The sequence below is a fragment of the Strongylocentrotus purpuratus genome, unplaced genomic scaffold (genome assembly GCF_000002235.5).
Source record: "Strongylocentrotus purpuratus isolate Spur 01 unplaced genomic scaffold, Spur_5.0 spur5_scaffold_6, whole genome shotgun sequence".
NCBI classification, from domain to species: Eukaryota; Metazoa; Echinodermata; class Echinoidea; order Camarodonta; family Strongylocentrotidae; genus Strongylocentrotus; species Strongylocentrotus purpuratus.
The window spans coordinates 11,760,070-11,781,954 of NW_022145612.1; the positions used below are offsets into that span (position 1 = coordinate 11,760,070).

The window sequence follows — 21,885 nt, forward strand, 5'->3', positions numbered from 1 at the left end:
TTCAGCGATTCTATGTTGCAAAATATCAGTACGCGCGAAAACGCGCGCCCATCCGCGTGTGCGCGTTTTTTTGCAAAATGCTTGAAATGGCCTGAAACGTATGCAAAATTAATTTGAGACGATTTGGAGCATTTTTATTTTTTGCGCGCGCGGTGACGCGCGGACGTACGCATGCGCGCGCGTTTTCTGACCTGAAATTGACCGGACGGATATTGACCTTAATCGTGATAAATATGAATGGGAAATGCCTTTCCGTTATAAAGATATGATCATGAGTAAAAAGTACCAAAAAAAAACACAAAATGGCGCCTGGATGACGTCATGAAAACTTGATGACCTTGAAAATGTTACTCTAACGTCTCATGACAATGACCTATGACTGTGCCAAAATTGAACGAAATTGACTAAACTGATCTTGAGTTATCCTGTTAACAAAAAAGTGTGAAAATAAATAAAAATAAATAATAATAATAAAGAAAGAAAATTCTGACGAAAACAATAGGTGATCTGTCGTTGACAGACCACCTAAATAGTCCACAAAAGTTGAAGGTAAAAAATAGGGGGAAAAATAGTTTATGCTTGAAAATAGGAAAAAAATAGGACTATTTTTTTCCTGTTTTCTTATAGGAAATAGGAAAAAAATAGTCTGAAAAAAAATATAGGTGAAAAAAATAGGGAAAAAATAGTTTGTACTTGAAAATAGGAAAAAAATAGCCCTATTTTTTTTCTATTTTCTTGAAGGAAATAGGGAAAAAATAGTCTGCATTTCCAGAAAATAGGGAAAAAATAGGAAAAAAATAGGGGAAAAATATATTTTCGCAACACACAAAACTACTAGGGGTTGTATGTAAAGCTGATTAGTTTAAAGCTCTAACTAATCAGCTTCAAAGAATTTTCCCCCTGTGTGAAAGCGGGGATATTGTGATTCCTTATACGCCATTTCTTAGTACAGGTTTCATTTACCCCCCCCCCCCCACAGTGCAAACAGGCCATTTGATCTTTGATTTGAAATAGCAAAATAGCTACCACCATCATGATCAGTGAAACGATGTTTATGCCTCACAGATAATAAGAGATTGGTCGGACTGCTCTCCAGCTTATTCTCATCCTTACCATCAATCTCATGTAGTCTTGAAGATTCAGACACTCTGAGTGAAGATTTATGTCTGAGTGTGTACCGATTTACTTCTTGCTTCAAGATATTGTCACTGAGAATCATTCAGTAGTTTTACATGTATGCCCACTTCCTGTTATATAGATTGTTTTAAAACATGTATGTTGGTTTAAAAACAAGGATAGGCCTTCTAATGGATGATCTCCTAAATGTTCTCTTTAAAAGAAAAGTCAGCAGTAAATGAAACTCCAATTGATACCCGGTAGTTATCTTGCCATGTATCTAATAGAATTCATTTGGCAGGCCAGCAAGGCTAAAGCTGGGGTAATAGAATTCCTGTGCCTATGAAAGTTAGGGTCCATGATTAGATGAACATTAACATGGAATAGAAAACAAGTGCATTATTTTAAAAAAAATGATGGAAATCAAATTTTGATGAAATTTTCCTTTTCATAGAAACTAATTTCTTTAGTGTTAAATAGATGAGTAATTGAAGTCTGAATATTGAGACTTCCTGCAAAGTGTAGGAAATTCATCTCGACCGAAAAGCCATTAAAAACTTTCAACAGCACTTATTTATCGGACCATGCTGCTGCATGCATGAACCACCCATTTGTCAGCATTAGGCTCGAATAACCTCCATCAGTCACTGCGTAGAAATCCCAACCAAGTAGGTTTTTATAATGCATTATAATGCATTATAAATGTAGGTCTACATCAGTTGTGTGTACCTCATGGAGGGTGTAACTGCAGATGATGGACATCAAATTTGTACAACCCTCCTATTTAGAGGAGAGTGGTGTGTGATTGTGAGGGGGGGGGGGGGGTTGCAACAGCTGATCTAGGAAAATAATGAAATTGACAAACATGTAGAGGACTACCGTACATGTACAACCATTGCATGTCGCTCGTGGAGAAAGTGACTGCAGAGGGAAGACATAAATTTGTATGGCCTCCTCTTTAAAGAGCATTTAGTGTGTGCACTGTGTGTGTGTGGGGGGGGGGGGGGGGGGGGCTTTTTCCACATCTGATTGAAATTTGATCGTAACACTACAGCGGGATGCTACCTCATAATCTTAAATCAAGAGAGCATGTCTCAAAAGTCAATTGATTCAGCCACGTTCTTCACTTTGCACTGACAGTAGGGATTTCCTTTCCATCAAACTGCCTTCAGTTTGAGTTACTGCCTCCACATTAGATATCCAGGGATGTGGAAAAGCATCTATGGCTGTATGCCTGTATGTGATGCCATATTGTGCTGTAGGCTTATGATTCTTAGGTGTACAATATACTCAAATTTCCAACAGCCTATTCACACACGAGTAAAATTCTTTAAAGCTGATTAGTTTAAAGAGAAAAGTCAGGAATGTGTTAAAAACTAATAGTTTTTTACTTGGATTGTGAATGCCCCTAATCTTTATATTTGTTGGGTCTTTCCAGTTTCGGCTGAATAGGTTAACCTTGTGTTAATGTGTGATGAACGATAGCTTAGGGGCCCCTGTACCTGAAATTATTGTGAGATAAGCATTTTTGTATTTAAAAGGTAAAGACCAGTTTTGGAAACGCCCCCCTCTCAAAAAATGAAATGGAATCTCTTATTACCAATGATGTGAAAGAATATGTTTTGACTAATATGAGATGATACAAATTTTTGCCGAGAAACCGCCTACTAATTGATATATTTGCCTTATTTGGTAAATTGTTATATCTATCTGGACCAGATAGATATCATGCACGTGTCGAGTAGTTCCATATACATCTTTCTGTGTAAAGTTGAAACTTTACCAAGACTAGGCCAAATTTCTTATCATTTTGATGATTCCAGAACCTTGCAGTACACACCAATACCTATATGCCAGAGGATCAACCTTTTCTGATCGATTCCACAACGTTTCTTTCACAATGCAATCGCATGACCCAAACTGGTTCTTATCTTTAAGCCTGATCATTCTTCATTTCTCCCATGCCACAATAGCAATTCATAGATTTGCATGAGTCATCATTACTCATTATGATAAGAAGTTCCTAAAAATATGTTCTCACTGTAAAATAAACTGGTAGGCCTAGATGTAGTTTACTGAATGGCATGGCATAGACCGAACCCTGTCATCTGGCTCTGCACTGTTTGAAGGAAAACAGATAAAGTCAGCAAACAAGCTAAAAATAAACTACTGGTACATTTGTATATTTCTCCACCGTGAATGCTTGTAAAGTCAAAAGCCTGGACATGATGAATTACAAGTAAACAAATGTCGGGTAGGATTTGTATCTGTTTTGTCATTGTTGCAGTAGTTGAATACATAACCCTGTAAAATTGAACTTATCATGGGATATATGTAGAGTAAAATGAGATTAAACTGAGACATGCGTTGGTCTATCTGAAGATCATTGTATCATATTACATCTTTGCATGTGGTTGTTGAGCATGAATGCTTTCTGACTGTAGGTAGAGGCACAATAACTTTCAATCATTCTGTCATCCAGGTCACTTAAAAGCTTTGTTAAAGGTTTTACAAAGTTTTGGTATGGGGTCATGAATTCGGTTCAAATTAAAATATTGGAAGCATATGCGTTCCTACAATATTCATTGATCGTTGTCGCGGTTGAAATCGAGTCTGAAGTTATGAAATTATAAATAATAAACTATTTATGTTGTATAGCTCCCTCTCAAGGTCAAGATATTAATTTAGCTTTGAAACAATGTTTCTTGACTAAAATCGACCGATTAGCTACTCCCGTTTGGAAATTATATATCACAACTACATATTCTGAGATTTTCATGGTCGCAGCTACCATTGTACGGCCATAGGCGCTATTTGAAATTTATCAAAATTTACAGGGAGCACCGGTAAATTTTTATATTCAATTTTTCTCGAAAACAGGTGTTTTAGGGGCTAATTTTTTTAGTGCTTATAATACATCCACAGGGGCATCCAAATATATCAAAATTGTAAAGATTCCCTATCCACCCAATTTTCAAAATTCCCCAAAACTTTGTATTACCTTTAACATATGATGTCTTAAATAGGCTTTAAAATACTGCACATGGCAAAATAATATAATACCAGCATGGTGTGATTACACATGCGATATGATCAAGCCTTTATTGGACACCTACCTAGTTGTTTTTTTTACTCCTTCTTGCCATAAAATGTCCTTCCCCCCCCCCCCCCCATGGCAGTTTTAGTAGTTGCTTTATCATGTCATGTCTGACAATTAAAGCCCAAGTCCACTCCAATTATCAAAAATTATAGCATGTTGTAAATAAATCAAAGGTTAAAAATGCCAAATACCATGGGCGTACTTCAATCAGGTGATTTTTAAGAGCGATTCTTGTTTCGTTTTTTTCGAGCAAAACATTTAAATCGCTGCACGTATGCGACGTATGCTCCTCACCACGTAGTGCCAGCAGTATAAATTCTGTCAATAGGCTATTTTCGTAATGTAACCAAATAAAATGCATATAATCTTTGTGAAGTGCCTCTATACAAACTATTTCATTCACCTGATAAGAATAATAGTATTTTGATAGACAATAAAATCCGAACTGCAACAGTAGTCGTTGCCAGGTAGGACAAACATTATGGCTTGCCCTAGCAACATTTAATATATGCAGTTTGCTTTTGGACTGTTAAAATTCGTATCGGGTGAATGAAATAGTTTGTATCGAAGCACTTCACAAAGACGTATTCATTAATTTGGTTACATTACGAATCTGTGTGGTGAGGACCCTACATCACAAAAAATGCATTGTGGGGGAGAACCGGCTCCATCATTTACTTGTTTTTTGCTCATTAAACAAAATTATTAAAAACAAGTATGAGCACCATTTTCCAATACCAAGTTATATTTGGGCTTTTTAGATTTTTGTCTTTCTAATCAGCTCAACTTTTCAGTGGAGTGGACCTGAATTCAGCTTCAGAATGTTTCTTGATGTAAAAATATAAAGTGCTGTTTCAAAAAGAGAAGTTCATAGTTTAGGTATGTTACATTAATGCTCATTACAGGTGGCTTTTCAAGGATGGCCTACTTCCTAAGAAGACAACGTTTGTTGGATACGCTAGGTCCGTCATATCCATCGATGAGCTTAGGAAGAGAGCTACACCATACATGAAGGTATGTATACAGGCTTCAATACACCAGTTTACGGTTGTGTGCGCCGTTTTAAACAAAGCCAATGACCTAGAGGTCATGTATTTATGCGTAAATTAAGATTGCGCCCATGCAAATTATGATGATATCACTGCCTACGCGCTGCGTTGTGCGCGCAAATCATCATTTGCTTGGGCGCAATCTTAATTTACGCATCAATACCACTGGTCAAAGGTCATTGGCCCTGAATTCAGGGCCAATGACCCGAGGTCAACTGTCTGCGCATGCGCACTGATGCAACTGTAAACTGGTGTATTCTATTCTGTGGTGGCTTTGAAGAGTACATCATACCATGGACCTATTACGGATAGACATTCAACATGATTCTTTCTTTGATCCAATGATAGTCGCCGCCTTCTGATTATGTGCATCTTAATGAGAACATTCAGCTGTTTTAACAATAACGACTGCGTAAGCATTTTCGGTCATTGACAAAGGAGCAGTTTCCCTCTCTTGGGTTTTGTTTGGATGGTGTGCTCTGTAAGAGTGTGTCTTAAATGAAAGCATCCCCAATGGGGAGCAGCAAAGTTGAAAAGCAGACGATTTTGGTGATATGAAATGTATTATTACTGATTCGCAAACTTTCGCACACACCTATGACCGTATAAAACAATTAGAAGGCCATGATCTGTATCAGCCCTGCGCGTTGTAACTCTGGAATATTATGAGGAAATAGGGGGAAACGGGATTTTACATCACAACCCCAAAATAAAAAAATCACCTCTATCTGGTAATATCAACACGTTTCTCAAATACAATACATGTTCAGTACACGGAACAACAATTTCTGATTTTAAGCCAGAACTGCACATCGATTTTCCATGATTTAGGCAAGTAATTATCTTCTGCGCATATAGATTAACATGTGTAAAATCACTATCTTGATTCTGTCCCGGCTTTTTGGCGGTGACCATGATGAGATCCAAGTGAAGAAACATGAACGGAATGTTATTGAGACGACATTGACGGAGACAATCACAATGAATTCGTTAAGAAACCAATGAATGTCCATCCGTAATAGGTCCATGATCATACCAATGGATAGAAGAGGTAGACAGCACCATTTGCTTTCTGCCATTTTTGGTAATTTTCATGAGGCAAGATCACCTGTAGCATTACAATAAGAAAAATTCCCTAATTTGTCATTGTAGAACATGATTTACATAAACAAAAAAATGATGCCATACATTTATTATGTCTTCCCTTTTTGTTGTCTTTCCTTTTTCCACTCTACTATCCTCTTCTCTTCTCTCCTCCTTTCTCTCTTTTTTCTCTATTTTTTCTCTCTCTCTCTCTCTCTCTCTTTACTTTCTCTCTATCTCTCTTTTCTTACTTCCATCTCTCTGTCTACTTATATATTCAGTTAAAAAAGACGCAAATCTCAAAATCTAATGTAAAGAATTAGCTACTGAGGATAACGAGTAGTTTGCTTGGCTCTACACCAATCCAGGCCTTCTTCGTCTTTTTACTTAAAAAAAATGTTTTTTCATCTTCAAAAAGAAAAGAAAAGAAAAGAAAGAAATGGCAGGCAGTTCAATGTAGCCTTGATATTCACGCTTGCCTCCATTCATCAATGTTTTGATTAGTTGACATTGGGTGAGTAAAGTCAACTACATGTATGATAATGGATGACATAGAAATTGGGTCAAAAAAGCAATCTTGTTATCCCATAATTGAGCACCATCAAAAGAAGCCACTTGCTACTCTCTCTCTCTCTCTCTCTCTCTCTCTCTCTCTCTCTCTCTCTCTCTCTTTATCTCTCTGCTTTCCTCATCTCTCTTTCTTTCCCCATCTCTCTCTTTCTTATTTTCCCTCTCTTTTTCCACTTAGGACATTGAGTTCAAAAAGTCACAAATCTCAAAATCTTATGTCAAGAATTTGCTACTAAAGATAACAAAAAAAAGGAAAAGAAAAGAAAGAAATGGCAGGTAGTTCATTGTTTCCTTGATATTCACGCTTGCCTCCACTCATCAATGTTTTGATTGGTTGACATTGGGTGGGTAAAGTCAACCATGATAATGTTATAGAAATTGGGTCAGGAAAGCAATCCTTTTTTCCCATAATTGAGCACCGTCAAAAGAAGCATTGTTTGATCAATCACACTACTTGGCCTTGTCACCCAGGCATGTGTAAGGTGATGTTATGGAAATAAGGGTTGTATTGAATTATGAAGCAATAATTCAATCAGTACAGTGCACATAGATTCATGTATCACATGCAGTTTGTATACATCATTTTTGTGAAATATTGATAAACAGTTTTAAAAGCCTGCTGGATTAATGAAAAAAATTAGGGAATTTTATGAACAGGGCTGTAGATTTTTTCTCTCTTATGTAATGCGTTGTTTTTTCATGAACACCTAGTATACTTCTGTTATGTTCATATTTTAGCGTGTAGCGAAGTATGAAAACTATGTTATCTCTTATGTGAAGGGAAACAATGTTAATTGTCTTAAAGTCGGGTAATGATATGATTGCAGGGCCCTCAGGGAGAACAGTATGAATACTGATGAGGCTACCCTGGGTAAACAAGACATATTATTATTATTAAGCTGAAATTTCACATTTTCACTCAAACTCTTACTATTGTATACATGTCTTTTAAACTTTACCCAAAATCGGTCAGCTTTGTGCAGACACTACTCAATGGCTTGTCATATTTATTTTTTTGTATTTGTATGACAATTGGTATTGTGTTATCACCCCAGCTCTTCACAACCTTGTTTGATATCATAAAAACAAACAAAATAAAAGTTTAAAAAATATCCTGCTATTGCTTTCATTAAAATGTAATAGCCATTCTGATTTTGTCCTCTTTCCAAAAAAAAGTATTGAGAGGAAGATGACATAAATTCTCAAACATGGTTTGTTTGTTTGTCAATGGTTGATTATGTCTCTGGTGGCACTAATTAAGGACTGCACAGTGCAATTCATTATATAACCTGATTCATTAGAGACTTAATTTCTACTGCAATGCAATTTATTGTAATTTCAATTCCTTTGACAATTATTGTAGGACTGCTTATTAGTGCCACTTACCGGTAGTATTTTATTTGTTTGTAATTGCTTGACTGCGGTTACCATAATATAATTAGTCTTTGTTTGGCAAATACCAAATCCAACTTTAGGGCAATTTTTTAAAAGCTGTATTCTGGTGTAAATGTGTATCTCAATTAATTTTGTATTTTTGTGCAACAAATGTGTTCATGGTTTCACCTTGATCGAGTGGCATATGACTACACTGATTGAATTGTATGCAGATCAGAGAAAAACAGTCAATGAGGAAGAGAACAGATGGAGAAAAACTGAAGTTGATCACCCCATCCACCCCCCCCCTCCCCATTCAAGGCTTTTCCTTATCCAAAGTGCACCATGATCTGTTGTTCAAGGATTAGACTATTTAGTCATCAAACAATGATGATGTCAAAGCAAAGTAAAAGGCCATCATAGCAGATTTAGAAACATATTCTGTAAATATAATTTTAATAACATTAATATTAAAATTATGATAACAACATATCATTGTTTCTGCTGTTTTTCAGATAAAGGATGGCGAGGAGGAGAAGCTGAATGAGTTCTTCAAGGCCAACCGTTACGTCAAGGGATCCTACACCGATGCTGCAGAGTTCGAACACCTCAACGATGTCATCAAAACCATAGAGAAAGGACAGAAGGCCAACAGGCTCTTCTATCTTGCTCTTCCCCCCTCTGTCTTCAAGGATGTAACGGCACACATCAAGACAGCATGTATGGCAGAGAAGTAAGAGATTTATCGACAAAATTATTCAATATATTCAAATTTAGAGATCAAATGGGATTGCTGTTGATCATCATATTTTTCTTTTTTTTTCCTTTTTTTTTAAATAGGTTTTTAAATTATTTTTATCAGAAATCTTTTTGACATTATGATGATTAAGGAAAAAAATGGGCAAGATTATGTTACATTATTCATAGATGTTCAAAAATTTGGTATTTGTTTTTTGTTGTTGACAATTCTTAAGATTATAATGATTAAGGATAAATTTGAACTTCATAGATGTTCAACAATATACTGTTTGTAGCATGATTGTAATTAAATGATGATGGTGGTTATGGTGATGATGAGTGCAGTGATTGATTGTGATGGTGATATACTGTAGATGATTGCAGTAGTGATATTGATATGACTTTGACTGATAATGAGGTTGTACATGATTGTGATGATGATGATGATGGTGATGATGATGACCCGCCTTCAGTTTAGTGTCAGCACCAGCTTTGGTAGTTTAGAGAAACCATTAGTAGAATAATAAGTCTTCATATTCTTGAGACAAGGCATAAGAATTGTATGAATTTACTTTGAAATATTGGTACAGAAAGTATTTATACGTTCATACAGTGTACATCCTTGAAGATATGATAGGAGGTAAGTAACTGAACAATATTTGTAATTAAAAGGGTTGTTTGACTAGTTGTGATTATTTGTTCAATCCCCAGTGGCTGGACCAGGGTAATCATTGAGAAGCCGTTTGGACGTGATCTTGAATCCTCCTCTCAGCTGTCTAATCACCTTGCAGGCCTGTTCAACGAACAGCAGCTCTACCGTATCGACCACTACCTCGGCAAAGAGATGGTCCAAAACCTCATGGTGCTAAGGTGAGCAAGAATTAGTTTGCAGGCACAGACCCTTGTCAGCCGTATTGCGTGACAGTGGGTCTGTATTGTGAGATCATGTAGACTATATGATCTCGTACACATAGGCCCTGTAGAATAGCTGCTCCATCAATGTTAGCACAGCTAGAACCTGTCAGATTTAAGCTGGGCTCAAGGATTTCTGCAATTGTGTCTAAGTGTTAAATGGAATCGGTGCCTGCAGAATAAACGAGAATAATGATTAGTTCATATCCTTCATCGACCACTACCTTGACAAGCAGATGGTTCAGAAAAACAGTTCCAATGTAGCAGATCACCGTAAAACCACAAACAAACAAAAATAAATGAATAACGAGATTGAATTTTTGCCGTTTTTGATAGGTTCTTTGCAGCAAAATTTACTGCCTTTGATAAATTGAATAAGTTTCATCTTACGAAAGTTCTGGTTGTGCAGTATGTTCATCCTTCATCAACTATTACTTCAACAAGAACTAATATCATAGTGATTATTTTTCTATTTTGTAAAAATGTATTCATGCTTTTTGGACAATCATGTGAAACAGTTGATAGTGTTACAAAAGATTGATCATGTGTATCAACAGCGTTGAGATTTTAACGTTTGATATCCTCTCTTGTCTATAAATCATCAGAAAAGACAGATGAAATAAGAAAAGCCTCTTTTAAATTATTTTGCTGAGTCTTCTCCAATTACATGTATTAAATGTAGCAATGCAAGCAATGAAAGAAAAAGATATTACCTTTTCTCTCAACTCGTTTTCCCTTGTAGATTTGCCAATCGTATGTTCAGCCCGATCTGGAATCGAGACAGCATCGCTTCCATCGTCATCTCCTTCAAGGAACCTTTCGGCACACAGGGTAGGGGAGGCTACTTTGACGAGTTCGGAATAATCAGGTCAGTGAAATCTCTCTAAAATGTCAATCAAAAATTATTACCATCATTGGAACAATCCAAACAGACTGAAAAAAACGAAGAAATACTGTCACGGCTTGATAACTTGTACATGTACATGTATATATTTGAACTTCAATGTAGACCCATGGATGACATCTCAAAAGTGCTTTATACCCGGTGGAATTTGGGGCTTTGGCGTGTTTTTTAAAAAACTACTATTACTAAAGTTTAAATGTCCATCTAGTAAGCAGCGTGTCTTTGAAAAAAAGAATTGCTCCTGTCGATTGTCTTATATCTGTAGTATGTAATTATTTCAGTCTCCTTTCTCTCTTCCCCTCTAGACCTACTAACATATACAGGTATACAGGAAACTGTACCCATCTAATTGTAGACTGTCATTCTCTATATTTTTAGATGTACACATACATGTATTCTTGTAGGTTTTATGTTGTAATTGTCTCAAGGGGAGCTCTTTACACACTGAGTTAAGACGTTTGATTGTATTTTCTTGTCGACAGGGATGTAATGCAGAACCATCTCCTTCAGATCCTGTGTCTGACTGCCATGGAGAAACCTGCCTCCACGGGAGCAGAGGACATCAGGAATGAAAAGGTGAGCTCAGAGATGAACCCTGGACAGGCCGGGGTACTCTAAGCCCAACATTCCACACCCTCCCCCCCACCCCATCCCCCATTCCTCCATTCCCCCCGTTCCTCAATTCCCAGGATCTCGGCCATGGAACGAAGACAAATTCTGAAACTTGGCATACAGATAGTCTATCTCATAAAGAGCCCATGAAGATTCATAATTATTGATAAAACTTTTTGAATTATCGCTGACTAACCATTCATATATCCGTGAATGGACACTTCTGCATTGTGTACATTATTACATATGTGGAAATGTTATAGAATTTTGTGTTCCAAAGTTATACAAATTGGTTTTTGGTAGGAAATTCATGATTTCATAATTGTTTAAAGGGCTTGTCAACAATAAAAATAAACAAACAATTAAACAAAACTTGTAAGCTGTTATGGTTTTGTTGTGGTTGTATTCATTGATGAAAAATTTCAAATATCTGATCCATGAGCATGCTGTTATTTACTCTTACCGGTTCACAGGTCAAGGTACTAAAGGCCATTTCCCCCCTGACCGTCGATGACATGGTCTTGGGTCAGTATGAGGGAGACCCAGACGGAGAAGGTGATGCCAAGGAGGGGTACCTAGATGACTCCACAGTCCCCAAGGGATCGACCACACCCACATTTGCCTTCGCCAAGTTCTCGGTGAAGAACGAGAGATGGGATGGTGAGTGAGAGGGCCACCTTCCTTTGGAAATAACCTTGCACTTGATTTATTTGAAATATGAAATACAAAATGCGAAATGCATGGTAGGTATTAAACAATGTCAAGGTAACAGTGAATTTACCATAAGTTCATAAAAGTTGTGTTATTGTTCAGTTTTAAGATATATTGTGACTTTATCAGTTATTTCTTCTGCATCAGAGAGGATTATACATATTTAAGAAAACAGCCAAAGCCAGCCAATCTGGCACAAAATGTTTGGTATAGTTAGCTTTTTGTTGTTGAGTTAGTGACTAGATGCTAATCAAAATATCAATGTATGAAATGTGTTATGTGTCGTTGATTTTTGGTCATTACATTTTTTTTTCTATCCATATTCATTTATTTTCAGGTGTGCCTTTCATGCTTAAATGTGGAAAAGGTAAGTCAATATAGCCGTTTTCTTCAATATGTCATAGTTGCAAATGCTTTCTCCACTCCCAATCCTCATCCTCAATTTAAAATGCATCACTAGCACTATTTGACTACTTTTTCTTTCTTTGACTGGTACTTTCTATTCTCAAATCTTTCATTTTCATTTAGTCATAAACAGTATTTTAGAAATAGGCACGTCCATAGCTTCATTTAAATCCCACTGTAGAGTGATTTAGTACTTGGATTTCCAGAGATTTTGTGTTTATGTTGATACTGTGGTTTTGTTTGAGGGGGGGGGGGGGGTCAGGGCATGCATAACACCATGCTAGAGTTCACTTTGCTACCCTCATTCACATCAACAAGACCAATGGCATTGGAACAACAGACCACACAAGAATCTCCCTAAAGGCAAACAATTAGTCAGTTTGGAGTTATAGTTGGTTTGGCGATTAGAATGAGGTCTTAATTTCATTTGCTAATGCATCCATAATGCATGTATGAGTAATCCTACATTTCTACCTCTTCTGTTCATTCAGCCTTGAATGAGAGGAAAGCCGAGGTGAGGATTCAATTCAAGGAGGTGCCAGGTGATATCTTTGGTAACATCATGCGTAATGAACTGGTAATCAGGGTGCAACCCAACGAGGCTGTTTATGTGAAACTCATGACCAAGAAGCCTGGCATGGCCTTCGGTACCGAAGAGACTGAGCTTGATCTCACCTACAAGTCAAGATACAAGGTATGCAAGATTCTCATCTAGGAGCATTCTATATGTCCTCAGTCACACCAACAAACCAACAGATTTTGGCCATTGAGGGTACTACTACGATCTGTAGTCTGTCTGGTGTCTGTCTCACTGGTGTGACTAAGGTATGGGTTATTCCATAAATTAGGGACTCGCTTTGTGACATTTTTGGTGTCCCACTTACATAAGGAACCCACACATGTTTGTGGCTCTGAGTAAAGACTTAAATAGTGGAGTGAGATTGTTAAGTGATTCTAGTTATGAGGATGCAATATTGTGCTTGGAAATCTCTTTACAATCTCACTCCACTATTTAAGTCTTCACCCAGATACACAAATATGTGTGGGTTCCTTAGTGGGACACCAAAAATATCACAAAGTGGGTCCCTAATTTTTGGAATTACCTGTATAACAGGACAGTGTTTTTTGCATATTATAGCTTGTCAGCAAAAACAGATTTGGTATTATCTAAAGCAAAGACAAACAGCAAAATATCAGAATCATAAGATTAGGCTGCGTGGGCTTATTTTGTTTGTTTGTTTGTTTGCTTTTGTTTTCTGCTTACAGCAAAGATGATTAATTGTTAATTGTAAATTCCTTGTCCTCTTTGATCTAAGAGAACCAGGATATGAGGATTATTAGTACATGTATCCATTCACAGAGGACACGTTTGGTTTCGTTTGGTAATATCTGTGGGATTGACTCGGCTGGCTTTAACACTGGAAACCAAACCTGCATTTTGCACACAGACTTGTATGGAAGAAAGGGTGAAAGTAACTTTGCTATTGACCAAATCTTCATCTGCTGTCTCTTCAGCAATTTTCCCCTCAAGTGATTTCATTGCTAATACAGTCAAACCTGCTTTAGTGACCACATGTCTACAAAGACCACCTGTCTACAAAGGCCACATTTGTTGTTTCCCTTGAAAAGGGTTTCTCATTGAATAATGTACTAAAGGAACCTGTCTACAAAGGCCACTTTTTGTGTTTCCCTTGGGCGGTCGCTATAGACAGGTTTGACTGTAGATCCAGAATAAAGATCATGAGGATGAAAGAGTAATGGTCAAGTCCAAGTATTTCCTCATTTCATTTGGTATTCCATACGTTACCAAGTATTCTGGAGTTCTTAACATAAACTGACATCAAATGTATCATTTCACTTCACACTTGGTCTGATCTCAGCTCTAGCAGGGCTATTGACACAATGATCCGGGGGGGGGGGGGGGGGGGGGGGGGGTGTTTCACAAAGATCCTAAGTTGAACTTATCTCGAAGTTAGACTTAACAATTGTGGAAAGCCGTTGGCATCTATGAAAATATTTTGTAAAAGTTATTTTAAAAGGCATAATATGTTGATTAAAGTCATTCATATTTTCTATTATCAAAGAGATATCATGTTCTTAATGTGGAATTTATAAAAAAAAAGTCTAAAATACTTGAATTTGCTCATCTGAATATATTTCATTTTAAGGCTACAAATGGCTCTCCATAATTTCTAAGTCCAACTTAGAGTTAAGTTCGACTTAGGATCTTTGTGAAACACCCCCCAGATGTAATAAAATTTGGGATGTGATCAGTAACAATCAGGACAAAATAGCGTTGTCTTGCTTTGAAATATAAAGAGAAAGGGTATATTCTCTGATTTTTATCCGATTGCTTTGTACTACAGGATCTCCCCCTTCCTGATGCCTATGAGCGCCTTATCCTGGACGTGTTCTGCGGGAGTCAGATCCACTTTGTGAGGAATGATGAGCTAGCTGAAGCTTGGAGGATCTTCACACCAGTGCTGCATGAGATTGAATCTAAGAAACCCAAACCAATCCCCTACAAATATGGAGGGTAAGCCAAGGGCCTGCATCCATCTGGGTCGTATAGAGTGGCGAAGTGTCATGTCATCAAAAATCTATTTTTCGGAATTTCTCAATTTTCTCATCATTTTCCGAAAGAGCATCAAAAATAATGTCCAAATGTCGAAAACCAATTGAATAGGTTGAGTATTGGCTGAAATATGACCATCTGAAATTACAAAAATAGATTTTTATGATGTCACAGCTTCGGCACTCTATAGGGATGTATTCTAACAACTGATCATGATTGTAAAACCAGCAATGGGCAGAAAAAAATGGATCAAACACTGAATTTCTGTTGACTTTAAGCAGGTGCCAAGTTTGCGTTAATCTTGCAAAAGATGTAATTTCGAAGTGTGAAAATTGACTGAAGTACTTGAATATTTTCATATGATAATATTGGATGTTGTGGTTCATACAATACAGGACATGCTAAACTTGATGAGTAAACAATATTGGATCTGTCTTGTCCAAGATATTTTTTACATGAATACCACGTCTTTGACAACTGTTCATTATCTATTTTGCTGTCTTATTTCATATAGTTTATTGAACATGTTATTTAATAGAATGTATCCTTATTATGCTTTTAAATGCATAAAGTTGTGAGCAATTCAGCTATTTAGCTGCCATGCACAAATAGTATTAACCATAAATAGAATAAGATAAAACCAGAACAAGTTTTTAATGTCAATAACATTTCAATGATTCCACTTGTTTTGCAGTCGAGGGCCAGCAGAGGCAGACGAGATGGCCAAAAAGAATAACTTCCTCTTCACTGGGACCTACAAATGGAACAACCCCAACAAGTAAATCACTATTGATAAGATACTAGCTTGCTTCAATATGAGCTTGCTCTATTAGTACATAGTGTCAAAGATTTGAATGTACATTAAATGAAAAATAATAGGAATATTTCCATATCGCGAGGATCAAAGCCATTGTCTTGTTTGCAGTACTAGACTTTGTAAGATATAAGAGTTTCACCATACACTGTTGACTAGCACAACTTATGTGGTAGTGTGAATTTGAGAGTGTATATTTTTGTTTGATTGGATTAATGTCCATTGTTTTTGGTTGAGTAGATATGGTTTTAAATGCAAGTGATATAACCTGCTGTATTTTTGGTGTGGGCCCTATTTTTGTTCACTCTTATTGTTTTTGCAACAGCGTTCTGTTCACCCTGGGATCACAAAATGTTCTTCTCACGTAAATAAGTGTTCTAAAATCATTTTGATATTTTGGGGATTTTTTGTGTTTGATGGACAAAGATGTTATGTTAATTTTGAAGGATTCAGAGCAGAACTCACGTGCAATTTGAAATTCCAGGATCCAGATGTGTATAACATACAATTCTGAGGAGTGAAAAAGTTTGGAGTACAGTGCTCTTATGAAAATATCGTAATCAGTTCCATTGCAATTGATGTTTTGAATAATTCAATTTACAGAATTCATTTCCAATGAATTAACTGACATGTCATAATCAGAAGGCAGTTTTTTAGAAATATATTTATTCTTACTAGAAGTAATAGGTTTAAAGGTATGAATGAAAGCATATATGGAAAAGGTTGGATCTAAAGTGTACTTACAGCAATATATTATTCATTTCAATTATATGGCGGGGGGATTTAATGATGCTATTTCATTTCATCTCTGTACATAAAATGACCGATGTTTATGTACGTCCTTACAAACAGAAATTACTTTTCTGTGGAGACAATATTCAGAAGAAAAACAATTAACGGGTTGATTTTTAGTCTGTGGCTGCTTATGATTTGACTGCTCTTCCTGGACACTGCTTCCTCCTGGGCTGATTGTGTGTTGTATAATGCTGCTTGGATTACAATTGTATGCGTGTTCCCAAGAACAAAGATGTGAATAAATCAAGAAGTAACAAAACTTGTGATACTGTATTTCACAATTGACAAAATCCCTGCAAGGAAAGGGTTTCATTGATTTGTAAAAGCTGTTATAGGTAGATTCCCCCTCTCTTGGAAGCAATGACCACTGTCTACAGCCTTGAAGAGTGTTCAAGGAATCTTAAAGAATTCAAACAGAGTGGGCATTTATCACTTAAAGATTAACAAAATAATATGCTCAGTTTCATAGCGACTTACCTTTGAGTATTTGTCATAGAATTATGACACTGAAAATTGAAACTATTTTTTCCTTTCTTGCAATTTTGGGAAAATTCAAAATTGTTTAAATGCGACTTAATTTGTCCTAGAGTTTCACCACCCAGATACCGGTAGTACAAAATATGATTCCAGTCCTGTATTTTCCTTTCCCTCCACAGACTGTAGTGTCTTCTCGTCTTCAGTTCGTTACTTCACTGCTCAATGCATCAGGCAGGATTTACTGTGGGGTGGCACAGACTAACACATTTTGTAGTGTATGGGGCTGTCCTTTGGTTGTGCAACTCTTGGGTGATCAAGAACAGTGCAAACTTGACCTGATTGTTCACTCTAGGCACGTGGCCTTTGCAAGATTTCTTGTCATCTTTACAGCAGAAAAGTTGGGTCTTCAGTCTGGCCACATGAAATCCATATCATTGTAAAATGTAAACAAAGTACCGGAAATACATACTTGCTCTCATATCATAATGTCAACTTTTCTCTCAATTCCTCGCAGTAAAATCTCTCTGATTTTGGTTTTTGTGAAGATTTTCACACTAGAAACAGGGTTTTGTCTCACTGAGAAAATAAGTTGCTTGCTTTTACTCCATGTAGGAAATGTATATTTTGTACCAACTGTGTATTTGGCTCATATAAAATGTGGCTTGTTTCTTCAAGAAAGTATTGCAATTTCAATTGGGTATATTTCGAGTTCATCAGAAAATTGTGAACGTGTGGTTTATTCATTTTCTTTTTAATGAAATATCTTTTACTTGTATTTTGCAAACACTTTATATTTAGTAGTAAATTTATTTCCTATTTATCTTAAGGTTTCATAGAATTGTCATTCACTTTGTATTTATTGGAGAGGGAGTGACATGTTTTTGTTTGATATGGGACATTAACCTGCTCATATATTTGACTTTTTAAAAGTGGTAGACTAACAAGCAAAAGTACTAAGGTAATAGCCATACATTTTATTTGCATTTCAAACAAAGTTTGCAAATGTTCCAATCCAATTTCCAGTATTTGTTTGTGAAGTTCAAGAACTTTCTAGATATATTTAAAATGTCAAGTATTGACTTGAATCAAAGCATACACCTTAATTTTCCAATAAAATGATGAAGATTATACTAGAATATATATTTGATATGCAAAGCTCGATTTAGATAGTATTTTATACACAAAAATAGACGACTCATTTCTTGTATTGTAATAAATGGGTGATGAATTTATAGAAAAAAATTAATGATTTTGTGTGTGTGTTATTATTTGTGTCTTTAATGAAGAATGCAGAGGACAGGGGGGTGTTTCACAAAGCCTTTTTCAATGTCAAATCTGCTGATAACCAATCCGAAGCAAGGATTTCAGTAGCTTATAACAAAAACTGTCATTTGTCACTGATGACAAATTTTGTGAAACACACCCCTGGTCTTTTGTTATGCCTCCGCCACCGAAGGTGGTGCCGGAGGCATCATGTTTTCGGGTTGTCCGTCCGTACGTCCGTACGTCCGTCCGTCCGTCCGTACGTCCGTCCGTCCGTCCCGTTTGACCGTTATCACAATATCTCAAGAACCATTTAAGATTTAAACTTAAGACTCGGGAATAGTATTTATCACCATAGGAAGACGATCTGATTAGATTTTGGAGTACGTAGGTCAAAGGTCACAGGTCACAGAGGTCAACTTATGAAATTCCTTGTATTGAGTTTGTTAGCGCGATATCTCAAGAACCATTTGAGATTTAAACTTAAAACTTAAGGATAGTATGTATCACCATAGGAAGACGATCTGATTAGATTTTGGAGCATGTATGTCAAAGGTCAAGGGTCACAGAGGTCAACTTATGAAATTCCATACATTGAGATTGTTATCATGATATCTCAAGAACCACTGGAGATTTAAACTTCAAACTTAGTGATAGTGTGTATCACTATAGGAAAACAATCTGATTACATTTTGGAGCACGTAGGTCAAAGGTCAAAGGTCACAGGGCTCATTATGTATGCAAAAACAGCTTGTGATCGCGTTATCTGAACAACGATTGATGGATTCCTGTCAAACTTTGGTCATGTATGTATCTTGCAGAGCTGATGAACTGATTAGATTTTGGGGTCACGAGGTCAAAGGTCAAAGGTCACAGGGCTCATTATGTATGCAAAAACAGCTTGTGATCGCGTTATCTGAAGAACCGATTGATGGATTCCTGCCAAACTTTGGTCATGTATGTATCTTGCAAAGCCAATGAACTGATTAGATTTTGGGGTCACGAGGTCAAAGGTCACAGCGCACATTATGTATTCAAAAACAGCTCGTGATCGCGTTATCTGAACAACCGATTGATGGATTCCTGCCAAACTTTGGTCATGTATGTTACTTGCAGAGCTGATGAACTGATTAGATTTTGGGGTCATGAGGTAAAGGTCAAGGTCATGCGGCTCATTATGTATGCAAAAATAGCTTGTGATCGTATTATCATTAGAACAGATTGATGGATTCCTGCCAAACTTAGATCATTTATGTATCTTGCAGAGCCAATGAATGGTTCATAAGATCAAAGGTCATGGGCTCATTATGTATGCAAAAATAGCTTGTGGACGCATTCTCATTAGAACTGACAGATGGATTACTATTTAACTCAGGAAATCTTGCAGAGCCAATGAACTGAGTAGATTTTAGGGTCATGAGGTCAAAGATCAAAGGGTCATATATGTTTATGAGAAATTGCTTGTAATCACGATATTCTGAGAACATGTTAATGGATTACAATTGAACTTGAATTTGAAAAATTTCTTCCGTTTCGGTTTGTAAAATTGCTCTATGACGGAGGCATCATTTTCGACTGCGCGCAGTCGAATTCCATCTAGTTTGGTTATAAATTTTGTTATGGGGTTACCTGCATGTACATCGGTATAATGTACTTGATGTAATACGATACATATGTGGTTGTTTAGTGTTGTGATCTGTAGGTACAATGTGACTTTAATTTTATAATCTCATAATTGATAACTAATTATTTAGAGTGTCCATATGTAAAATAATGATAGATGATTTTCACTTAATGAAATGAGGATGAAAATAATAACTGAGAGACAATTTATGTTAAGTAGACAATAATTTTATTTTTATCATTTACACATATCGTTACACCAAAACGAAAAAACAAAATATATGAATGAAAATACAAGAAATATAAAATTGCAATGCTGAGACAGAACAGCTACAAGTTAGCTATATTCATGACCGTTAAAGAGTACCGGTAGAAGAAATATTCACAACATTCACATCCGACTTCCGGATCATCGATTAAGGAAAATTCAATAGCTCTGTCCATAACTTATTGAAATTTGCCAATGTTACAATGACATACGTAATCTAAACAGGATTTTCAAATTGCCCTGAAGTTGATTTCACGTCTTTGCGATCTTCTTACAATGGAATATACCGTACCGCTCTCCTACGTTCTCCTCCATTACAAGTAGGTATTGAAGTTTCATCACCCTTACAGTTAAAGTCATCAGAAAAACTGACTGTAAAGCATATTGTAGAAGTGCATTACAAAACGGAAGTGCCTCTTTGATAAACAGCTAGGAGTTCATGAAAATGTTATTGAATATGAATAAATGAAACCATTGATTTTTATAAGGAATTACATTTCTATTTCAAGCATTACACCGTCATGATAGAGTGATGTACATCAATTGTCTCATAAAATGATGAAACTGATAGTTATTTTACATCAGTATTCAAACATTTGACTTGAGGTTCACAAAAGGAGCTTATCTGACAGTATTTGCAGCATTCAAGAGCTTTAAATATCAGCAGGTTCAGCCTACATTTGAAAATTACACAGGAATCGAGTTCAAGATTTACATGAAAATTAGTCAAGTCATAAGATTAGAACTATTCAAGAAATTAATCTTGAATTAATTAATCCTAAATGTACAAAAAATATGAAAGTCATACTGTTCCCATTCCATCTTAAACTCAATAATCTTGGATGCAATTATACATTCAATATAAATAGCTATAATCATACGTTGCATAAAAAAAGTCACTACACCTCAATTTTTGCAGGTGAAATGAAATATTGCACACATAAAGCAAACAATACAGTCATCAAAAGAGAAAAATTGAGGTTGAAACCATCATCACTCAATTTTTCCCCCCTCTGATCATTAAGCACTAAGAAATTCATAGCATTTCAACTAAAGGCTCATTTCCAGGCAATGCTGTATTAAAATCACCTTAAAAAATCTGCAGCAGCAAGTTTCCCTAAGCATACTCGCATATCTCTGTGTATATAAAATGCACAAAAGGCCATTAAACTATGCTTTTACACTGTACTAATCACCAAAACATGTTTTGATCTTGATGTAAGGGGTTCCATGCGACTAGCTATACACAGATTATTTGTCAGGTGATTGGTATACTTAAAAAGTCATTTTGCCATTGCAGTTTTTTAAAGCCCCAGTCCCATATAAAGCCGGACCAGCACGGACGAGCACGGACCACTCCGGACCATCCCGGACCATGGTCTGGGGTGATCCGGGATGGTCCGGGATGTTTTGTTCAAAAAATCGCAACCGCCGACCGTCTCCCCGGACCCAACACGGTACCACTACGGACCGCCCCGGACCGTCCGGGCATAGCC

At 36.5% G+C, this 21,885-nt stretch overlaps 1 protein-coding gene across 7 annotated transcripts in view; it reads left to right on the forward strand.

The window, feature by feature from the left end:
* LOC764148 (glucose-6-phosphate 1-dehydrogenase X) overlaps positions 1-18,481 on the forward strand; it is a 43,016-nt gene extending 24,535 nt beyond the window's left edge. For all 7 annotated transcript variants that reach the window (XM_030973496.1, XM_030973498.1, XM_030973499.1 and 4 more), the window contains 11 exons: positions 5,122-5,230; positions 8,808-9,025; positions 9,742-9,900; positions 10,685-10,810; positions 11,329-11,422; positions 11,932-12,118; positions 12,507-12,536; positions 13,066-13,268; positions 14,941-15,110; positions 15,844-15,927; positions 17,415-18,481. In XM_030973496.1, the coding sequence (XP_030829356.1) occupies positions 5,122-5,230; positions 8,808-9,025; positions 9,742-9,900; positions 10,685-10,810; positions 11,329-11,422; positions 11,932-12,118; positions 12,507-12,536; positions 13,066-13,268; positions 14,941-15,110; positions 15,844-15,927; positions 17,415-17,421 (1,387 nt within the window). In that variant the 3' untranslated portion in view covers positions 17,422-18,481. The remainder of the gene's footprint in view (positions 1-5,121; positions 5,231-8,807; positions 9,026-9,741; positions 9,901-10,684; positions 10,811-11,328; positions 11,423-11,931; positions 12,119-12,506; positions 12,537-13,065; positions 13,269-14,940; positions 15,111-15,843; positions 15,928-17,414) is intronic.
* Positions 18,482-21,885: the final 3,404 nt, after the last annotated feature.